Source organism: Populus nigra, chromosome 1, assembly GCF_951802175.1.
Source record: "Populus nigra chromosome 1, ddPopNigr1.1, whole genome shotgun sequence".
Taxonomy (NCBI): domain Eukaryota; kingdom Viridiplantae; phylum Streptophyta; class Magnoliopsida; order Malpighiales; family Salicaceae; genus Populus; species Populus nigra.
Genome location: NC_084852.1, coordinates 36122935 through 36145098, shown reverse-complemented (window position 1 = coordinate 36145098; position 22164 = coordinate 36122935). Strand labels below are relative to the sequence as shown.

General features: G+C 35.7%; 2 protein-coding genes across 3 annotated transcripts; one reads left to right on the top strand and one right to left on the bottom strand.

Annotated features, from left to right (window-relative positions):
* Positions 1-2972: 2972 nt before the first annotated feature.
* Positions 2973-16019, top strand: LOC133673082 (protein STRUBBELIG-RECEPTOR FAMILY 7). 2 transcript variants are annotated; one of them, XM_062093713.1, is made up of 16 exons: positions 2973-3369; positions 5124-5256; positions 5353-5424; positions 5511-5576; positions 5669-5740; positions 5825-5896; positions 6347-6418; positions 6501-6566; positions 6670-6732; positions 6825-7129; positions 7692-7975; positions 8271-8542; positions 9091-9223; positions 14891-15027; positions 15172-15328; positions 15553-16019. In XM_062093713.1, the coding sequence occupies exons 1-16, from the start codon at positions 3279-3281 to the stop codon at positions 15703-15705; spliced, it is 2148 nt and encodes a 715-aa protein (XP_061949697.1). In that variant the 5' UTR covers positions 2973-3278; the 3' UTR covers positions 15706-16019. The 2 variants fall into 2 exon arrangements, with proteins under 2 accessions (XP_061949697.1, XP_061949706.1); XM_062093722.1 differs by lacking the exon at positions 2973-3369 and adding an exon at positions 4313-4497.
* Positions 16020-16604: 585 nt separating this feature from the next.
* LOC133673093 (26S proteasome regulatory subunit 7 homolog A) lies at positions 16605-20986 on the bottom strand. Its single transcript, XM_062093736.1, has 10 exons — positions 20795-20986; positions 20433-20514; positions 20215-20306; positions 20059-20136; positions 19745-19806; positions 19068-19212; positions 18748-18966; positions 18481-18662; positions 17900-18075; positions 16605-17144 (listed from the first exon to the last, which is right to left on the bottom strand). The coding sequence occupies exons 1-10, from the start codon at positions 20885-20887 to the stop codon at positions 16987-16989; spliced, it is 1287 nt and encodes a 428-aa protein (XP_061949720.1). The 5' UTR covers positions 20888-20986; the 3' UTR covers positions 16605-16986.
* Between the last annotated feature and the right edge of the window lie 1178 nt (positions 20987-22164).

The window sequence follows — 22164 nt, the reverse complement described above, 5'->3', positions numbered from 1 at the left end:
AGAGCAATGATATTTCAGCATTGCTTGAAATTATGTTTTAAATGGCGTTTCATGAAAATTTATTTATTTAAATTTATTTATTTATATATTTTTAGATTATTTTAATATATTAATATTAAAAAATAATTTTTAAAAAATATTATTCTAATATATTTTTAAACTCTAGAAAAACTACTATGATACTTTCAAAAACTCTGTCAAGTCCAGTGATGATGGTGGGAACCTTACGCAAACAAAAGAAATGAACAGAAGCAGGAAAATGATCTTTTACCCACTTCTACTAATCAAAGTGTCCGTTTATTCTGACTCAAAACCCCTCAGTCATCTACCAAATATTCTGCGACTGACATGCCGCTGCCACGTACCAGACTCCATCCCTGACATTTGACCATGCCATACAACCTTAACCTTAAATCTAAAACATGTTTTTGCTTTGCTTGGATTGGAGTTATTTATGCACTCCGAAATGCACTGATAAATTCAGTAAATTATAGTTTTGCACATCTTTCTTGGTTCAATGAATTAGTTAATTAATTTCCCATCTTTGTCCATGTGATATATCCCAGGCTTGTTTAAAGAAAGAATTAGGCATTGTTTGAGATAGTAGATAAAGTATTTTTTGTTTGAAAATATATTAAAATAATATTGTTTTTAAAATTTATTTTTGACATTGACATATTAAAATGATCCAAGAACATAAAAATTAATTTGAAGCAATTTTTTTTTATTTTCATAAGCATTTTTTAACAGCAAAACAACACATTCTTAGAGTCGTTTGGAATTGTGTTCCAAACAGCGTTTCTAAAAAAATTAAAAAATTATATTTTTTAAAAATTATTATTTTAAAGTTTTTTGATGTGATGATATTAAAAATAATTTTTTAAAAATAAAAATATTATTTTGATGCATTTTTGAACGAAAAACACTTTGAAAAGCAACTGCTATCACACTCTCAAACACCCCTTAATCATATCCAGAGAGAAAAGGTACTTCAATGCCGTTTGAAATTGCGTTTCAAATAGTGTTTGAAGAAATTTAATTTTTTTTGCTTAAACATAATTTTTTTATGTTTTTTGATCGTTTTGATATTCTAATATCAAAAATAATTTTAAAAAAATGAAAAAAAACATAATCTTGATGCATTTCCGAGCAAAAATTATTTTAAAAATCAACCGTTACTATAATCTCAAACACCTTTCTTAAATCAGATTTAGAGAGCAATAATACTCTGGTGTCGTTTGGAATTGTGTTTCAAACAATATTTTATGAAAATTTATTTATTTATCTTGCTTAGAATTATTTTTTTATGTTTTAAAATTATTTTGATATGTTAATATCAAAAATAATTTTTTTAAAATATAAAAATAAATTATGTATTAATATATTTTCAAATAAAACTCACCTAGCAAAAACAACTATTATAATAATTCCAAACAACTCCGCCAAGTCCAGTGAGATAATGATGGGAACCTTACGCAGAAGCAGGAAAATGATATTGTACCCACTTCTACTAATCAAAGTACTCGTTAATTCCGGCTCAGAACCCCTTAGCCACCCACCAAATATTCTGCGAATGACAGCCCATTTACCAGACTCAATCCCTGACATTTGACCATCCCATACCGTCTACAGTTATGTTTTTATATTTTAAAAATATATTTTTTTAGTTTTTTAAATTAATATTTTTTAGTATTTCCAGATTATTTTGATATATTAATATTAAGAATGATTTTTAAAAAATAAAAAATTATTATTTTAATATATTTCTAAATAAAAATTATTTTAAAAAACAACAACAATACAATATGTTAAAACACGCCGTAATCTTAAATCTAAAACATGCTTTTGGTCTGGTTGGATAGGGGTTATTTATGCACTACCAAATGTTATACTAATTCTTTGCAACTAAACCTAACCTTTAGATCTCCACAATTACAAGCTCATGCTTGTGAAGAAAGAGATGGGAGGGGGAGAGGGTCAAAATATACATAAAATAGCACAAGAGAGCCCACGTTTACAAGCATCTCATGATTCTCCCATTCAAGCATGGGGAAAATTGACTTTCCAATCACCACCCCCGGAATTTCTAAAATCCAAAGATGTTTTTTTTTTTATTGGATAATAAGGATATTTTCTGGTTATGTTTTTGTTTACTATAATATCGTAGTTTTAAATAATGAAACTATTGACAATATTTAACTATTGATCTATAGTTTATTTAATACTTGATATATTCATCAATCTGATTATTGATATATTTTTATTTTTTTTAGCGACAAACTTGTATAAATATCATATAAACTCAACATTAAGTGTTTCGACTTTCAATACCATAAAAAGATACGAAATGGCTAACTTCATCAAAGTATAGATAATTATATCAAATGGTAGACATGCTAATATGGTAATTTCAATATCAAGAGCATTGTTAAGATGCTTTATTTAATATCGTGGTCTAATCATGATTTTGAAAATTCTTGAATTTTTAATTTAGCTTTGAATTTATGTTTTTAAATTTTATTAACGTACTAATATTAAAAATAAATTAAAAAAATAAAAAAATAATATACATTCAAGCAAAAATTATTTTAAAAAACAATCCTCATCTCTTACATTGTTATTTCAAAACATGACAACGGAGTTATATAACTATATTATTATTACAAGACACAGGTATAGTTTCATTGTGGTAAATTTAATGTTGAGTTAATTGATATAATAAGTATAAATATGCGGATATAGTAGTCAATAGATAGATTAGCATTACTCATATAGTTAATTAACACTCAAGTTACATTATGTCAAAAATAAATAAAAATTATCCGCCATCGTATCAATAATAGAAAAAGGAATCACATGAAACCACCAAAAGCTTCCAATCCTCGTGAAAGCAACAGCCCATTACCAGTTGAATCACTCTTTTTTGTTTTTTTTTTTAGGAAATAAAAAGCCAAGCAAAGCATGTAATTGGATGCACCTACCGAAGCAGCACAAGTGAAAAAAAAAAAAAAAGGCAAAGGAGAATGTGATGGTCTAAAAATAAAATATAGAGGGGGGAGAGAGAGAGGGAGCGCATTCTGTGGCCTTGGATTCTTCTGGCAAATCGTGCCTGCCTGGGGGTGGCTAAATATTTAGAATAAATTCATCCCATAAAAATTGTATTCTTTTTAACAAGGGAAGTAGATTAACTCTGAAAAGGAGCCATTCAGACAAGAGGTGGTCTTTTTTAGTTTTTGGTTGTGGGTTAGACAGACAGACCTGAGGTTCTTTGAGATGAGATGATGGAGAATTGGAGAAGAGTTGAGCTGGTGTTAACACTCTTAGTCTGCGTTCTGGGATGTGTCCATGGTGCAACAGATCCAAATGATGGTTAGTTATCTCACTCAACTCTTTCATTCACTACTTTATTATTATTATTATCTTCTTCTTAAACCTTTTTTATGCTTTTTTTTTCTGATTCTTACACGGATAGATAGATTTCCATGTGCTGATTTCTTTTGCCACATCTGCATTTCTTGGTCCTTTTTTTTTTTTGCTTTTTGTGTTGCTTTTTCATTACTGTTTGGTTTTGCGACTGCTGCTTATGATATTAAACCACAAGAAGATACTGCCTTGGATGCATTTCCAGATTTTGCTTTTCTTCTTGTTTATTTTTGAAACTATTGCGTGTTTACGCTGATTTAAGAAGCAGATTGGTGCAAAACTGTGGAGATCAGTTCTGGGTTGAGAAAAGCTTGGTTCTTTTTTTCTGGGAAAATAGAATCTCCAGCTAAGGACAGTGATATTAAATATCAATGTCAATTTCTTGTCTGGAATTACTGGTGCCAGCTTTGCTTTCAATGTCAATCACTAATGAAACCTAAGATTTTATGCCTATCTGTGAGGTCCAGTGGCATGTGATACTGTTGTGTCAGGTATTAATTTACCTTGTATTATCTCAAAGGTGATTGCTTGGTCAATAAAAAGAATATTATCAAGAAATTAAAAGCATCTTGAAAAAAATTATCATTTTGCTTATATAATTTTCGCTTCCAAGTCTTTGTTTATACCAGTTGTTCATCCACCCTTGCATTAGTTTGTGACTTCCCGGATTACTGCAGTATTTGTAGAATGAAGGGGCGATCATTTTATGGATATCAAAAAGAAGGTAGTGATCCCAACAGAATGTTGATTAGGCATTTCTGTAAATGATTGTTGAGTATCAAGATTGATTTCATTTTAAGCTTTGGGGAATTTATAGAAGCCATACTTCATTTCAAGTGCGAAGAGAGTCAGTGCTCAGGAGGCAGAATGCTTGATGCTTTGAAGTTTGAACAGTCTGAAGAGTAAAATCCTTGTTCTAGATGACATTTAGTCCAAGGTCTTTCCAGAAACACTCACTAGGAACCGGCAATTTCATCAACTTTGTGAAGTACACAGACTCCTATAGGGTTAAGAGTTGATCCTCTCTGACATTGATGAGCCTTGACCTCCAAATGTGTCTTGACAGTCAAAAAGGTTCCATAGCGTAACTAAATCATTCCCTCTCTGTTTCTTACTCCCCTGTCTCTCTATTAATATTGGGTTTTGAATTGAGGGAGTTATAAATTACTTTTGTACAAGGCTGGGTCTTTTTCTTAAACAGTTCCCTTGAGAAGTACTGAGTTCTCTTCTTGAACTGAGCACCCATGGAAGATTGATGCATGTAAATAGGAATAGGGAAATTTCTCAAATATGATTCTTTCATTTTCCCACCTTCCTTTTCACCACTCAATTCCCATTGGTTTGCGAGAAAGCCAGCCATTCCATTTAATAGCCAAAGACGAGCACATGGTCAACATCTAGAATTAACCAAGAAGTCAATGCTCTGAGAAAAGTTTTTTTTACATTTTGCTTCCACTTGCTTTTCAAGAAAAGATAAAACATCAATAGCCAAGTGCTCAGACAACAGCTAAATATCACATATTGAACTCCAATTCTACATGTTATACTAGCAGACTCTGAAATGCTAGTGATATGTTCACTTGCCTGTGATTTGAAATTCAGAAATATCTTTTGGAAAATTTTTAGTTGGCAACATATATGGTTGATGATCCTCTCTATACTGAGCATCTATCCTAATTTTTTGCTTGTTTGTCTTGCAGCTTCTGCTCTACGGGTCATGTTCAGCAGTATGAATTCACCGGGGCAGCTAACACAATGGAGTGCAAATGGTGATGATCCATGTGGGCAAAACTGGAAAGGCATTGATTGCTCAGGCTCACGAGTTACAGAAATGTAATCTTCTGTGGAGAATCTGTTTTTTCTGACATTGTATCCATTAGAATGCTATCGGCACTGATTCTTTTACCTGTACTGTGTTTTTTTCCCCAGTAAATTGCCTGGTCTTGGACTTTCTGGGTCACTAGGGTACCAGCTTGACAGTTTGACAGCAGTAACAAACCTGTGAGATTACTTATCCAGTATATAGTGTTGGTCTCATTTCTATAGATTTTCTATGTTTTGACACGGTGATACCTTGTGTTCTCCAGAGACTTGAGTAATAATAATCTTTCAGGCGCTTTACCTTATCAACTTCCTCCAAACTTGCAGCGATTGTGAGCTTCAAATTTTATTTCTTTCTTATTTAAGTTATTCCTGCCTTTTCTGATTTTGTGATGATTTACACTTGATGCTCTCTTGTACGCAGAAATCTTGCAAATAATAAACTCAGTGGAGGAATCCCTTATTCCATTTCTCTAATGCGTTCTCTTACATACTTGTAAGTAATTTCAAGTTAATAATTCTTGGTTTCAACCTATCCAAGGTACAAAGCTAATGCCTTTTCTTGTTGCTTTGAGTGTAGAAACCTTGCTCACAATCAGCTTCAGAATCAGTTGGGAGACATGTTTGGACAACTAACTTCTCTCTCCACATTGTGAGATCTTCTCACATATTCTTATTAAATAACAATAAAATAATAATTTTACTTGGCTGCTTATATTAGTCTTATTGAAGGGTATTGTGAGATTTCTCTGTTACTTTGACAGATTGCTAATAGTATCAATAATTCTTTGGTTACTTTTCTTATTTCTTGACCTGTTAAAGAAATTTGGGTTGACACTTTAGCACTTTACAGTTAACAATGCAAAAACAAAAACTTGTGCAGGTGCATATTATATTTCTGCTAAAGTGAACGTTATCAATATCAATTACTGTTTCTTGTATTATACTCTATAATGTCTGCTGCTGAATATTTAAAGTTCCATTTTTTTCCTCAACAAGTAGATCAAATTGAAGTTCATTCTAAATTATGTTAAATACATCTATCTAGTTTTATGGAAGAAAAAGGCAACAAAATGTTGATAATTTCTCTATGCCACTACAGTGATGTGTCATTCAACCTACTAACAGGTGACCTACCTGAGAGTTTTAGCTCACTTTCAAGTATGAAATCAATGTAAGTTTCAAAATGGCCTTCTCTGATAGTAGAGCTTAGCATATTGTCTTGGCCACCTTTTCCTTAATTAGTCCTTTGGCAGGTATTTGCAAAGCAATCAATTTACTGGAGCTATTGATGTCCTCGCCAATCTTCCTCTTGAAAATCTGTGGGTACCAGTGTATCTGTTAAATTCACCAGGAACATTGTCCTCTCTCTGTTTGCAATTGAGAAATCAGGCCTTTTATTATATCTGCATGTATGTTTTTCAGGAATGTTGCAAATAATCGTTTTACAGGTTGGATCCCTAGCCAGCTCAACAGCGTTAATCTACAGTAAGCATTTGCATTGATGAAATTTTCATTATTATCCCTATTGTTTCATAAGAGAGAAGTTTGTGACAATTATAAGTTGAATATCTTAACAGGAAGGATGGTAACAATTGGAACTCAGGGCCTGCACCCCCCCCTCCACCTGGTACACCTCCAGCCCACAAAGGTCCAAATCAGAAATCTGGTGGCAATGACAGCTCATCAGGCAGTGGTGCTGGTGGTGGCAGCAAGAAATCAGGAATAGGTGCTGGTGGCATAGCTGGAATAATCATATCCATATTTCTTGTTGGGGGGATAGCAGCTTTCTTTTTAGTGAAGAGAAGATCCAGGAGGTCCTCGGATATAGAAAAGCTTGACAATCAACCACTTGCCCCTCTTTCTTCTACTAATGATGTACCAGGTAAAACGTTTTTTACTTGTGCCTTTCACTTTGTTGAGCATCATGGATGAATCATCTGTATCGTTTGCATCATTTTTCCTTTTTGCACTGCTGCATTAAATTGCTTAATGGGCTTTGTTGTTTGTTACTTTCTAGACTGGAAGTAAGGAGGATGGCTTTGCTATTTATCCACAAACAACTATGATTTATCAGTATGCTTTGCAATCTATTTACTTTCATTGCTGATAATTTGACAGAATTATAACTCAAAATTTGAAACATAAGGGACCAAGGGATATATTTTAAATGTCTAGGGATGAGTATCTTAAATGCATAGATAAAATACTTTCAAATTTACAGTCCCTATACTAAGTGAATCTGATTTGGGGCGTGGACACTACCCTGACTTGAAAACATCAAGTCCCATAAATTAATAAGCAGTACCATGTAGAACTTTACTACTTCAGTGTAGCTTGAGGTCCATGCCATTAGCTTGTTGATTTCAGAAATCATCATGCTGAGCATTTTTCTTCATCTTTCCCTTCCTTTCTCTTGTGATCTTATCTTTGAAATTGTACTGCAGAAATGAAATCTATGCAAACTTCCTCTGCAGTCAACACCAAGATATTTGACACCTCAGCCTCAATAAATCTTAGACGTCCACCTATTGATCGTCACAAGTCATTTGATGAGGAGGAATTTTCACCAAAGCCTGTTGTTGTCAAGAAACCTGTTACCACTCCTATAAATGTGACATCGTACTCTGTCGCAGACCTGCAGATGGCTACTGGCAGCTTCAGTGTCGACCATCTTCTTGGTGAGGGGTTATTTGGACGTGTTTATCGAGCTGAGTTTGATGATGGGAAGGTATACTTTTCTCACTTTGACTATTTCAGTTAAAGGATAAAAAACTAGTCTTCTTGAACATGTCTTGCCCCTTTCATACTTTATACTATACTTTCCATTCTCTATGATGAATAACATACCCACTGATAATTAAGGTAGCTGTGGAAAGTTGTGTAAGAATGTGTATGGAGTGATGGCAAGTGTTCACATAGGAAGAAATTGTGCATATGTTTCCTTCAGAAAGTTTCTTTTCTTTCACATGCGTGCTCTCTGTCTATCTTATTAAGTTGTAACATCTACTTCAACAACACTGTAGGTTGTTGCTGTGAAGAAACTAGATTCGGCCACTCTGCCCAGTGATATGTCTGATGATTTTACAGAGATAGTTGCAAGCATTTCCCTGTTGCATCATCCGAACGTGACAGAACTAGTGGGTTATTGCTCAGAGCATGGACAGCATCTGCTGGTTTATGAGTTTCATAAAAATGGCTCATTGCATGACTTCCTGCATCTATCAGATGAATACAGCAAACCTTTGATATGGAACTCCCGTGTCAAGATAGCTCTGGGGACCGCTAGGGCATTAGAGTAAGTTCGTAGTATATATATGCTCAGAAAAAGAATTCCAGGGTTCCAATTGTTTCTAACTAACATCAAGTTGCGCCAAGAAGATCAGAACACCTGGTTTCTCTTCCCCAATATTTATCATTAGCTCCATGGTTCAATTATTGGTGTACACAAGGATTCGATCAATGCCACATGAATGATTCAACCAAAAAGATACTTAACTTTTTAGCTCCATGGTATTAATTTTATTAATAGAAATCATATAAAAGCATCAAGAGGAAAACCTCGTGAACTTGTTATCGTTAAATTTTCTAAGCATCTAGAACCTTACAACCACATTAAGGAGTTGCTTTGGCTTGTTCATTTCCACTCCATGTGAATTTTTCTAAGATACAGGGCATCGTCCTGATTTTTGTTAAAGAATTTTGATATTGGAATTTAGAACTTCACCAAATGATAGGGAAAGAGTCCAAACCTTTGCAACTGAGATCTTCATAAATCATGGTTGTTACTTACCTGTGATATTAATGATGAACGGTTCCTAATACTCAAGGGGTTTTTTCTTTTAGGTACCTGCATGAAGTTTGTTCACCATCTATTGTTCATAAAAATATCAAGTCCGCGAATATACTATTGGACACAGAGCTCAATCCACATCTCTCAGACTCTGGCCTGGCAAGTTGTCTCCCTCATGCAGACCAGGTTGGTCATGAGCCTCCTTAAAATTTCTTCATAATCCGTTGCATCATATTCCTTTGTAACAGATTTGTTTGAATTGCCTCTACCTTTCGACTAGGCTTTCATTATATATAGGAAAAGTAGTGCTATTGTGCTGTACACAGTAATTACAAAGAGGAAATCTAGGAAGCTAAATATAGTAAAAGGTAAATTTCCTATTTAAGCATTTATATTCCTATTTAAGCATTTACAGCTGTATGCTTGACTTCAGCCTTTATATTGACATCCCCCCTCAAATTGATGCGGGCTTATCCATAAGCATCAATTTGGTCGTAAGAAAATGATGACGTTGTCGTGTGAGAGTCTTGGTAAAAACATCAGCCACCTGAAGATTGCTGGACACGTGTGGAAGTGATATAGTTTGAGCTGCAAAGGCGTCACGAATGAAGTGGCAGTCCACCTCAATATGCTTTGTGCGCTCATGGAAGATAGGATTGGCGGTAATGTGTATAGCACTTGTATTATCGGCAAAAAGAGGAGTAGGAGTGCACTGCTGAAAACCAAGCTCAGCAAGGAGCCCGTGGAGCCAGATGATTTCGGAACAAGCTTGGGACATAGCCCTGTATTCAGACTCAGTAGAAGACTTGGAAACACGGTCTTGTTTCTTGCTCTTCCAGGAAATAAGTGCAGGGCCAAGGAACATACACCAACCAGTAGTTGAACGCCGAGTGTCAGAACACCCGGCATAATCAGCATCACTATAAGCAATAAGATCAAGGGAAGTACCAGCAGGATAGCAAAGTCCTCTTCGAATTGTGCCATGAACATAACGAATTATTCTTTTAACAGCAGCCAGATGGAGGTGCCTTGGAGAAGCCATGAACTGACTAACCTGTTGTACTGCATAAGAAATATCAGGTCTAGTGTTTGTAAGATAGATTAAGCTGCCCACGAGTGTACGATATGCTGCCGGGTCTGATAATAAATCACCCTCATCTTTGCGTAGCTTGAGATTAATTTCCATCGGAGTATCAAGGGGTGGTGAATTCTGGAGACCAGCAGCTGTCACCAAGTCCATGGCATACTTGTGTTGGGATAAAAATATGCCATGTGAACCAGCATGAATCTCTAGACCAAGAAAATATGTTAGAGGACCTAGATCCTTCATGTGGAAGGATTTCTGTAAATGCTGCTTTAGTTGATCAATCAGAGCTAAATCAGTACCGGTGATAACTATATCATCAACATACACCAATAGAAACACAACTCCATGTGCAGTCTTACGTAGAAACAAAGATGCATCATATTTACTTTTGAGGAAATCAAATTGAAGAAGGATAGAAGTAAATCTCTCATACCAAGCACGAGGAGCTTGTTTGAGACCATACAAGGAGCGGCGTAACTTACACACAGCAGAGGTAGGAGTGGAAAATAAGCCGGCTGGTGGTCGCATATATATATCTTCAGTGAGATCACCATGAAGAAAGGCATTCTTCACATCCAATTGGTGTAAACACCAATGTTTAGATGCTGCGATGGCCAGAATTGTTCGAATAGTACCCATTTTGGCTACGGGAGCAAAAGTCTCCTCATAATGTACTCCATATTTTTGATGGTTTCCAAGAGCCACCAATCGTGCTTTATATCTATCCAAGCTGCCATCAGCCTTGATTTTAACAGAATAGACCCATCGACACCCAAGAGGAGTCACACCAGAAGGACAATCAACAATGTCCCAAGTCTGATTAGCTTCGAGAGCATGTAATTCTTCCTGCATAGCCTGCTGCCAGCATGGTTCTTTAGCTGCCTGTGAATAACCAGTAGGAATAGCAATAGAGGATAAAGTGGCAGAGAGAGCAGCAGTAGAATTATGTGCCACAAAGGAGTTAAATCCATACTTAGCAGGTGGTATAGATACTCTAGAGGAGCGGCGTAAAGGAGCCAAAACAGTTACCTCAGAAGCCACAGAAGGGTGCAAAGGAGGAGCAGATGACAGGACAGAAGCTGAAGGGGGCAGCACTGGAAGTCTTCTCTTGTATACCATATGTGGCTTGAACCTGTCAACTTGAGCACTTTGCAGATGAGAAGAGTCATCAAAAGAGGGTAAAGAGGCAAGAGAAGTGGTTGAGGATGAAGGCAAAGGAAAGAAACATTGATTTTCAAAGAAAATAACATTTCTGGAAACATGAACTCGATTAGTGTGTGGATCAAAACATAGATAACCCTTTTGAGTAATGCTATATCCAAGAAAGGCACACCTAATTGACTGAGCAGAAAGTTTATTTCTATAAGGTGGAGGAAGATGCATGAAGCATACACACCCAAAGGTGTGAAGATTGGTGTATATAGGAGGGCAATGATGAAGCCGAAAATATGGAGACTCTAGACCCAAGACTTGTGAAGGAAGTCTATTGATTAGATAAGTTGCTGTAATGAGTGCTTCCACCCAAAACTTAGGAGGAACAGAATTTTCAATGAGCAAAGTACGGACCACATCCAAAAGATGGCGATTCTTGCGTTCCGCTACTCCATTTTGCTGAGGAGTATAGGAACATGAGCGTTGAGAAATGATACCATTAGATTGCAAGAAAGATTGGAAATCGTTAGACATATACTCCCCTCCTGAATCTGATCTAAGAGTTTTAACAGTGGCAGAAAATTGAGTGTTAACCAGTACAAGGAACAATTTGAACATAGAGAAAACTTCTGATTTTTTCCGCAAGAAATAAACCCATGTATAACGGCTGTAGTCATCTATAAAGGTTACAAAATACTTGTATCCTGCATGAGAAAGGATAGGACTAATTCCCCAGACATCACTATGAACTATCTCAAAAAGATTTGTTGCTCTGCTGCCTTCAGAGGGAAAAGGTAATACTTTACTTTTGCCAAGCTTACATGTGACACAATCAAGGAACATACTGGAAGAGGAATGCATTGTAGTGTTTATTAATCCAGATTTCAACAAATGGGAGAGAATTCTAGGATTTGGATGACCAAGACGTTTATGCCAAACTTCATTAGACACTTTAGGTGCAGTACAAAAGAGAGATAAAACAGAGGAAGGAACCAAGGTGCGTGGAACATGAAATTGGATGAAGAATAGACGTCCGTGCTTAGGCCCCTTCGCTACCAGCTGTCCCGACATCTGGTCCTGTACAATACAGCCATGTTTAGAAAAGGATACATCACAATTATTGTCCACAAACTGACCTACAGAAGCTAGATTTACAGCAAGCTTAGGTGAGACAAAAATATCCTTTAAAGGAGGTATATCACCAACAGCTACAATGGGAAGAGCATTGCCATTAGCTGTTTGAATATGTGAGGATCCACAATATTTGCGGATATTACTTAAGCCACCAAAGGAGTTTGTCATGTGATTGGAAGCACCTGAATCTAAGATCCAAGGAAGAGTTGAAGAACCAGTACCTTGAAGACCAAGTGTGGAGAAAGCACTCACAATCATTTCTTGCACCATCTCTCTGGTTAATAAATGTGCTGGAGGTTGTGAGATAGATGGGCCAACAAGTGGCTGTGGAGCAGAAGGACCAGCATTGGTAACAGCAGTGTGATAAGCTTTGTTGATGCGAGGAGGACGAATAGAACATTCCTTAATAATGTGTCCTGGCTGTTTGCAGTAGTTGCAAAACTTATTTGGACAATGAGGTGCAATATGACCATACTTCTTACAACTATAGCATTGTGTCTTGCTCATATCATGGTCTTTCCCTTTTCTGTAGGCAGCATAAGCAACTGGGGCAGCTCTGGTCTGCTCCATAATGGTCTGAGTATGGAGACGCTGTTCTTCACGCAAGAGTTCTCCAAAACAAGCATCCAAGGATGGAACAGGATCACGATTGACAAGAGAGGCACGTACTGGTTCATATTCAGATCGCAATTTCATCAGAAATTGGTCGCGTTGGCTGATCTTATGGACTTGCTGCACTGCCAACACTCCTTCAGCAGAGATCTTAGCTGTAACAAGATCAGAATAGTCATTCCACATAGTCAAAAATCCAGAATAGTAATCTTGAATAGAGAGATCTCCTTGGGTATAGTTGGCAATAGCCAACTCAAGCTGAAACCGCCTAGCATTGTTATCTTGGTTATAGACTTGTGTGAGGTGATCCCACATAGCCTTTGCTGATCTATGAGGACGCAAAGACAGGATAAGATGTGGCTCCATAGAACTGAGAATCCATGACATGATTTGTGCATCTTTGGCTGCCCATGCTGTCTTAGCAACAACAGATCCCTCAACAGCCAAGTCTCCTTTGTTGCTGTCATCTATATGACCCCATAACTCCTTTCCCTTGAGAAAGATCTCCAGCTGAAATGCCCAAGCAGTATAATTTTTGCCAGTAAATCTGACACAAGCATTATCTGACTTTTCCATGAGGCTATGACTGAGAGAAAAAAAAAAAAAAAAAAGACTAAGATTTTAGGAATTCTATGAGAGAGGCTCTGATACCATAACAGATTTGTTTGAATTGCCTCTACCTTTCGACTAGGCTTTCATTATATATAGGAAAAGTAGTGCTATTGTGCTGTACACAGTAATTACAAAGAGGAAATCTAGGAAGCTAAATATAGTAAAAGGTAAATTTCCTATTTAAGCATTTATATTCCTATTTAAGCATTTACAGCTGTATGCTTGACTTCAGCCTTTATATTGACACTTTGATGTGGATTGCAAAGAATTAGGTTGTCATTGAGCTTTTTATCATTGTCTTCCTTAGCTTTTAATGTTTTTGTTTTGCATAATTTGCATGCAAGTTGGGTTTTTATTTTCTGTATTTTTATATGAAGCCATCTGCAAGTTATGACTGGATAGGTAATTAATACTTCTAACTTACGCTTGTCTCTCTTCTGATTTTTAAATGGCCATGATGTGGTAGTAGCATATTTTGAGATGGTGCAACATCTAGGATATATGGGTTCCTTGTAGGATCTACTCTGTAAGAACTACCATGCAAAATACTAGTGATTTCATTGTTGCAAGTTAGCTTATTTCACTTTTTGTGAGGAATCATTTATTTCGTGTCCTTTCTAATATATGATTTATATTATTCTCTAACTAACACATCTCTTTAAGTAAAAACTCTTTGAGCTTGAAACTTGCACAAACTTGGTGCTTAATTTTTATTAATTAGAATGAGATTGTGAGATTTGAACTCATGACTGTTTGGTTATCGAGGCTCTAATATCATGTTAAAAAACTATCTCAACTCGAAAGTTTAAACTATTAGGTGAAGTCACGATAATCGTTTTATATTGCTCTTGATTTTGAGATGGTTATTTGATATGATATTAGAGTCTTGATGACCAAACAGTCACGAGTTCGAATCTTACCATCTTCATTCTAATTAATAAAATTAAGCACAAAGTAGTTTGAGTCTGTGTAAGTTTCAAATCCAAAGGGTTTTTACTTGAGGGATGAGTTAGAGAGTAATATAAAACTATTCTCGGGACCTCACTTAATAGATTAAGCTTTTGGGTTGAGATGATTTTTTTGACATGAACAACCTCTTAATTGGTGATGAAAAGCTTCTTCTACTTTAGTTGAAATTTTTATCTGTTTCATTTGCAGCACTGCATTAGTTTAGAGGCTAGACTAATCTCTAACCATGCATGGCTATTTGCTTAAAAGATTTTCTAAGTCCATTTTATTTTTCACCACACATGCAGGTACTGAACCAGAATGCAGGTTCTGGATACGGTGCACCTGAGGTAGCTATGTCTGGTCATTATACTCTAAAGAGTGATGTTTACAGTTTTGGTGCAGTCATGTTGGAGCTTCTTACTGGACGTAAACCATTTGACAGGTGAAGTGCTAACATAAACAATGTGATGACTCTCTCATTGCCTTAATCATGTTGATTTTCTCATTATTAACATAATTTTAACTGAAGATGGGATAAAAATGAGCTGGTTATTAATCATCTCATCGCAATGTGAATTGTTAACAGCTCAAGGCCTAGATCTGAGCAATCATTGGTTCGCTGGGCAACTCCTCAGCTCCATGACATCGATGCTTTATCTAAAATGGTTGACCCAGAACTCAAAGGGCTCTACCCTGTCAAATCTCTCTCCCGGTTTGCTGATGTCATTGCTCTTTGTGTCCAGGTAATGTATAACTTGAAAGAGGGAACTTAGGTGGGGTTGGGTTGAGGGAAGGGGGTTTGAAGTGTGGTAGCTTGGTATTGCAGTTTATAAACTGAAACATAGAGATTGGGAGTTAAAATTAGCAGCTCGGCAAGTTTGGGGCATTTTGTAGTTGTAGAAGGGAAAGGGTGGGTGTGCTAAGTCTTGTATGTGTTGTTCTAATGCTTATGATTGTTTTGTGGCAGCCTGAGCCAGAGTTTCGACCTCCTATGTCAGAAGTGGTTCAAGCATTGGTTCGTTTAGTGCAGAGAGCTAACATGAGCAAGAGAACAATTGGAAACGAACAAGGTGAAACACCAAGAGCCGTCAATCCAGACACGCAAGACTACATGTCTTGAACATCGTTGCAAAATCATTCATTTCTTGCATTGTTGTCGCTGATTGATAGCCGTCCCCACTTTTCCTCTCAGTTCATCTTGTTTATTTTACTTTCGAGTTTTTTCAACATAAATGTGTGTAGTAGTTGAATGTTGGCATAAACACATACGAGAATTAAAAGCCTGGTACGGTATGTTAAAGATGACATGGTTTATCCTAGTGTCTGTTTTCTGGGGTTCTCTCTGTAATCGCTTCATGACAGTTGATGGCATTCTGTACATGGTTATACTCCTCTCTCTTCCTAGTTAAAAATGGTGACCATACCTTTTCATGATTTTCAGATGTTTGATCATTGATGCCCCTTGTAGAATATTCATGAGGTTTCACTGCTGGTCGTTTGAGAAGGAACATAATCTGATAATCCTTTTATTCTGGCAATCCTCGAAAAGAACAGGAATGGAACTCCATGTGATATCAATGAATACCATCTTTAAATATAAAGGCAAAACAAATGTAGGAGGTAAGATTTGGTCATGGTGGAAAACTCAAATATTCATCTCATCAGGCTGCTGTTTTGATTAACACGTCTCTGCTCAAGTTTTCTCAGTTCTGTGCTCCGTACTTTGGTGGTTGAAGGCTCAACCCTTACAGCTCAAATGCTTTTCTTTGAAATGACTCTTCTTTAATCAAAATATCATCTGGGTTTTTTTACATTTTAAAAGTATTTTTAAAAATATTTAAAAATTTATTTTTTCTATTTTAAATTAATATTTTTTATAGATTATTTTGATTCACTAAAATCAAAAATAATTTTTAAAAAATAAAAAAATTATTTTAATACATTTTTTAATAAAAAAATAATACTTCGAAAAATATCCAAAGCAACCCTTCCAAACACATCTAATACTAAAAACTAAGATACAGAACACCTGCTGTGGGGGCAGGAAACTTAAACATAACATTGTGATCCATTACAAAAGTTGAAAAAACCATAAAGCACAAAAAGGTCCATGGCCATTGAAACCCAAGTAAAGGAAGGTGAAATAATACGAATTTGATGTCAACAAAACAGCAGTGTTGCATCACTTAACCATCAAACTTCTCTATCCAACAGCATAATCACCCGCTCAATTGTAGACTATATATTTCGGTGTCGCACTTAACTTTTGGTATCCCTTGATTACTTTATTCACGCTACATCAAGGAAGTCCTTCTCTGTTACTGTCTTCTGCCGGGCTCGTATAGCAAACATTCCAGCTTCAGCCATCAAATTTCTCTATCCAACATGCAAAATCACCCACTCAATTGTAGACCATATATTTCGGTGTTGCGCTGAACTTTTGGTATCCCTTAATTACTTTGTTCACTGCATCAAGGAAGTCCTTCTCTGTTACTGTCTTCCGCCGGGCTCGAATAGCAAACATTCCAGCTTCAGTACACACACTTCTAATGTCCGCTCCTGAAGAAACCCACATTGTTAATCAATAATTCAAAATACACCAAGTTAACTAAAGATCAGTCCATTGCCAATGAAATGGGGGATGGGGGCATCTGATGTCAAAGGAAGAACCAACCAAAGGTTCTTTTCTTTCTTTCTTTTTTATTCTTATCTAAATGCCTCTTGAAATGTCACTAATCTAATGTAAGGATAAATGATATTAGAATTTTGTTCTTTCTTCTTTTTTTTAACAAATAGGGGAAGTCCAAATACAATTTGGGTCTCGAAAAGATTACCATATATAACACAAGATTTCTTCACCGATCCATTCTAACCAAGCCTCTCAGCCTTTCATTATACCTCAAGAACTAGAAAGAATTACATCCCCATTCCACCTAAAATTCTCAGAATTTGTTGATGGTTAGAATAGATTTGTAGACCAAGGCGACTGGTGCATTTTAAAATTAGATTAGTTCTACATGGTCCTTTCCTATTTCTTCTATGGCGTATCACTCACAAACACACGCTACAAAAGATAGCACCATGACTGAAGCCTAAGATTTTTAACCAAATCTCCAACCTCTTATCACCTTAATGAGCCCCGGGTGGTGTATTACAAAAGATAGCACCATGAATGAAGCCTAAGAGTTTTAACCAAATCTCCAACCTCTTATCACCTTAATGAGCCCCCAGTGGTGTATTTCATATTATCAGAGAGAATTTTTCTGCATTAAGAATCTAAATACAGTGAATCATAACATAAAGGCAGAATTTACCTGTTGAATTCGGGCAGAGCCGAGCCAAAAGCTCAAAACGGACATCCCTTTCACAGTTCATTGTTCGGGTGTGGATCTTAAATATCTGTGCTCTACTCTCCAAATCTGGAAGGCCAAACTCAACCTTACGGTCTAATCTTCCAGGGCGTAACAGTGCTGGGTCTAGAGTGTCAGGCCTGAAATACAGAATGAACATATCTTATGCTTAAGAGTTGAAGATGCACTGCAAGTTCACAGCAACAATATGAAACCAAGAAATTGCTCAATGGAGCAGCAATTGAGGCATTCAGAAAATAAAAATTCATTTTCAAACACATGCAGACACATCCCACGACTTTCAACTTTCTGAATTTGACAGCTAAATTCTAGCAGAATGTGCATGCCAAGATGTTCAAAGCAAAGGAAAGCAAGCAATTGGTTGCAAACATGCAGGCAGCTAAGAAATGACTGGTTCTATGTGAGAACGGGCAAAATTAAGAAGCAGCACTGAATGCAGTTACACCTTACAAAAGGAAATGGAAAGGAGCAAATGTGCCACAAAGATTTCATAAAACAGCAGCCATATAGTAAGCAAATCTAACCTGTTTGTTGCCATAAGAACTTTGATGTTTCCACGGGCATCAAACCCATCAAGTTGATTGACGATTTCAAGCATTGTACGCTGGACTTCATTGTCTCCACCTACACCATCATCAAATCGTGCACCCCCTATGGCATCAATTTCATCAAAAAACACAATGCAAGCCTTCTTTGAACGGGCCATCTGCAATAGTGAACATTTTATTTTTAACATAAGAAGGCATTGTAACAATAAGGGGAATAAACACCAAAATGCAGCAATTCTTAACCTGAAAAAGTTCACGGACCATCCGGGCTCCCTCACCAACATATTTTTGAACAAGTTCACTTCCAATAACCCGAATGAAACAAGCATCAGTTCTATTAGCCACAGCTCTGGCTAAAAGTGTTTTACCAGTTCCAGGAGGACCATAGCAGAGAACACCCTTAGGAGGATCAATTCCAAGCTTCACAAATTTCTCAGGGTGTAGCATGGGCAGCTCAACAACCTACAAGTTCATTGGTATGAGTATGGCATTTAAAAGGAAAACGATGAATTGCTAAGTAAATTAATCAATAACAAAAGAAAAATAAAGAAAGATTTACATACCTCTCGCATCTTTTCTATCTGCTCTTTACATCCACCAACATCATTATATGTCACATCTGGCTTCTCCTCTACTGTCATCATGGTCACACTAGGATCAATTTTGGGAGGAAGAGGAATCTGTATCTGATATTTATTGCGATCGACCCTGCAAAAAAAGACATGTCAATTACTTACTTTGATTCCAAACCAACCAAGTGATAACGGATAATCCCTCAATATAGCTAATGGAAAAAGGATAATTAAAAATTGGATAATGTGAAGACACAACATAAATTTAAAACAAAAGACATAGCATAGGTATGGTTTAAAGTGCTAGTGTACAGCCAAAGTCTTGTTATAGAAGATAGGCCATGAGTCACAAATCATCTAATTCTACATGATTATACTACTACTAATCCATTACAAACATGGTAGTCCTCTTTAATATAAAAACATCACCAATAAATTTAAATTGAGAACATGGAAGTAAAATTCAAATAAGGTCACATCCATTTAGCAAACAGAGCTGGCAATGAAAAAGATATTTATCAAGCAAACTCTAGAAATTAATGCGTGAATTGATTTTCTAATGAGCATGAATACAGACCAGAAATATCTTACTACTTCAGCAAATATTGTCGAAAAAGCTAAGCAACAAAATAGTAGAGTGCAACTTGCAAAGTTTAAAGGAAACCTACCCCACGCGCATGCCTTCTTCTATATCAGTAGGGGAAACCTTGTCACCCAACCCAACAACAAACTGGAATGGGATAACAAAGAATACATTAATGAAAATATGATTAATTATATGTAGCTTTGGTTCAAAACAAAAATTACTGAAAATAATCCATAAAAAACCTAACATTAACATGTGATAATTTATGTGTCCGTGTGTCTTGCATTCAGGATTTGATTTTAGAAAACAAAAATCGCTGAAAGAAAAAAAAAATTGACCAAGAGGATTGTCCATGTGAAAACACTCCAACAATATGCCTTGAGATTTGAAGTATACCTTGGCAATTTGCTTAACATTTATCATGTATTTGGCATCTTCGGTGTTTGGACTAATTATCTTGGTGCACCTAGCCACCTGGTTAAGAAGCTAAGTCACTATACCAAAAACAGAAAGTGCAAATTACTGACTAAACCTCCTCGACTGAACCCATACCTGAAGGGGCTGCTCCTCCTGCATCATTTGCTTGTCAGAAACAAGATCCCATTGGCTCGGTGCAGCTAAACCAGTATCAGACTCCTTGATACCTATTTTTTAAAAAATTGAAGCAACATACAATGGATCAATAGCATCCAAGTAGCAATAACAAAACCATGTAAGCCCTTTTAACAAGATTGAAACAATAAAATAATATCGGTGAGATAAGCACATACCGCACAAATCATTGACTTTCTTAGCCATTTCCTTAATTTCCTTCTCGGCTTTCTTTATACTCGCAGAATACGGTCCTAAGCCCTGCATAAAACCAACCAGTACTACTTAAATTCCGGTAATAAACTCCTTAAAAAGTTATAGCGCTACCCTTAAAACAAGAAAACGCAATAAAAAGTTAATGGTGCTGATGCTCAAACCTAATAGCTAATCAAAGAAAGAAGCTTTACTATATTTTTAATTATAGAAATGGAAGAAATAGTATTAGGAGCTGGGTACCACTATGATAATTAGGGTAAATAAATGAAAGTTAAGTGAATAGAGATAAAAGTTAGGGTTTAGAAGGGGAAAAGGGGTTAGATACATAGGTCTTGAGGAGAGCGATATCGTCCTCATCCAGAGGGGGAGGGTTCTTCTCGTCCTTCAACATATCCTCCACATCTCCACCACTTCCCATTCCTGTTACTTCGCTTCGCTTTTCCTTTCTTTTCTTGACAGAGAGAAGAAGACACCACCAGGCTGAGGCAGCAGAGCATATACAGAGGAAAGAGGACTTGCTGCTTTAAGCTGAAGCTATAATAATCAGCAGCACGTACGGGCTTCCCTTTTCATATGGGCTTTTGCGAGCCCATTTCATTTTATCCAGGACACTCATATTACCATGAATTTTTTCCCCCCCCTCTTTTAAGTTTTTACTACCACAAGCAGCCATGGCCCGCGCTTTGCCGCTACGGCGTCGGGTAAAAAATAATAATTAAATGTATAGTTTTTTTTCAATGTTTTTTTAGCCCCGTTAACAAAGAAGGCTATGCGCATGTAAAACCAAACCTGCATATCTAGATTTTTTTTTTCTAAAGGGTCACTCTATTGTTTTGAAAAAAATAAACGTTGCCTGTCACAAAATATAATCTTCATTATGGTAGAGTGTTATTTTTTTAATTTAACCTAAAAACATCTAATAAACACTATTAGAATATCAAAAAATCAATTTATCGGCTTAAAAAACCTAAAAAAAATAATTCAAAAACACAAAATTAAACCGGTAAAAAATTTACTCTCTTAACCTTGATCTATTTTTTAGGTAAAATAATGGTTCAAAAACACCTCAAAGGGATCCCTCCTTGTTTTATAAGACCTGTTTATACTAAAATTGGATTTATTTATTTTTCTATTAAATATGACCGATCAATAATTTTCTCTCTTTTCTCTTACCTCCAGAAATTAAAAAATAAATAAAATAAAGTTTTGAATAAAAATAAAATGATAAAAACATAAAGATTGAAAAAGAAGAAAAAAGAAAATAAATGAACTAAAAATACTTTTTTCATATAAATTTTATATTGATCATGAGATTTTTTTTATTTTATACTTTGGTTCTTTTTTGTTGGAATATTTTTTTTATAGATTTTTAGAAATTAATAATTAATTTGGTAATATAAAGCAATAATTGAAAAACAAATTACCAATGAAATTGAAAAATACAATTGTGGTACTATATATTGGTACAATTTATCTAATTGTTTTAATATAATCTTTAATTTAATTTAATATCTGGCTTATTTTATCCACCACTCTACTTTTATTTTTCCCTTAACCTATCATTTTTTGTTGTCGTGTTGTCTCAATTATTCAAAATTACTTCATTAACAATTTATTTAATAACACTTTTGTTTGTAAAATCAACTCGATGGTAAATATTTAAGTGTCGTCCAATTGCTATGCTAATTTTGAATC

What these genes read in the sequence shown, in the direction of transcription:
- LOC133673082 (XM_062093713.1), top strand. Translation starts at nt 3,279, where the DNA reads ATGATGGAGAATTGGAGAAGAGTTGAGCTGGTGTTAACACTCTTAGTC. An exon ending in TGCAACAGATCCAAATGATG is followed by an intron (nt 3,370 to 5,123) that starts GTTAGTTATCTC and finishes TTTGTCTTGCAG; the next exon opens with CTTCTGCTCTACGGGTCATG. An exon ending in TTGACAGCAGTAACAAACCT is followed by an intron (nt 5,425 to 5,510) that starts GTGAGATTACTT and finishes TGTGTTCTCCAG; the next exon opens with AGACTTGAGTAATAATAATC.
- LOC133673093 (XM_062093736.1), bottom strand. Translation starts at nt 20,887, where the DNA reads ATGGGAAGTGGTGGAGATGTGGAGGATATGTTGAAGGACGAGAAGAAC. An exon ending in TCGCTCTCCTCAAGACCTAT is followed by an intron (nt 20,515 to 20,794) that starts GTATCTAACCCC and finishes GGTTTTATGCAG; the next exon opens with GGCTTAGGACCGTATTCTGC. An exon ending in GCTCTGCCCGAATTCAACAG is followed by an intron (nt 17,145 to 17,899) that starts GTAAATTCTGCC and finishes GGGTTTCTTCAG; the next exon opens with GAGCGGACATTAGAAGTGTG.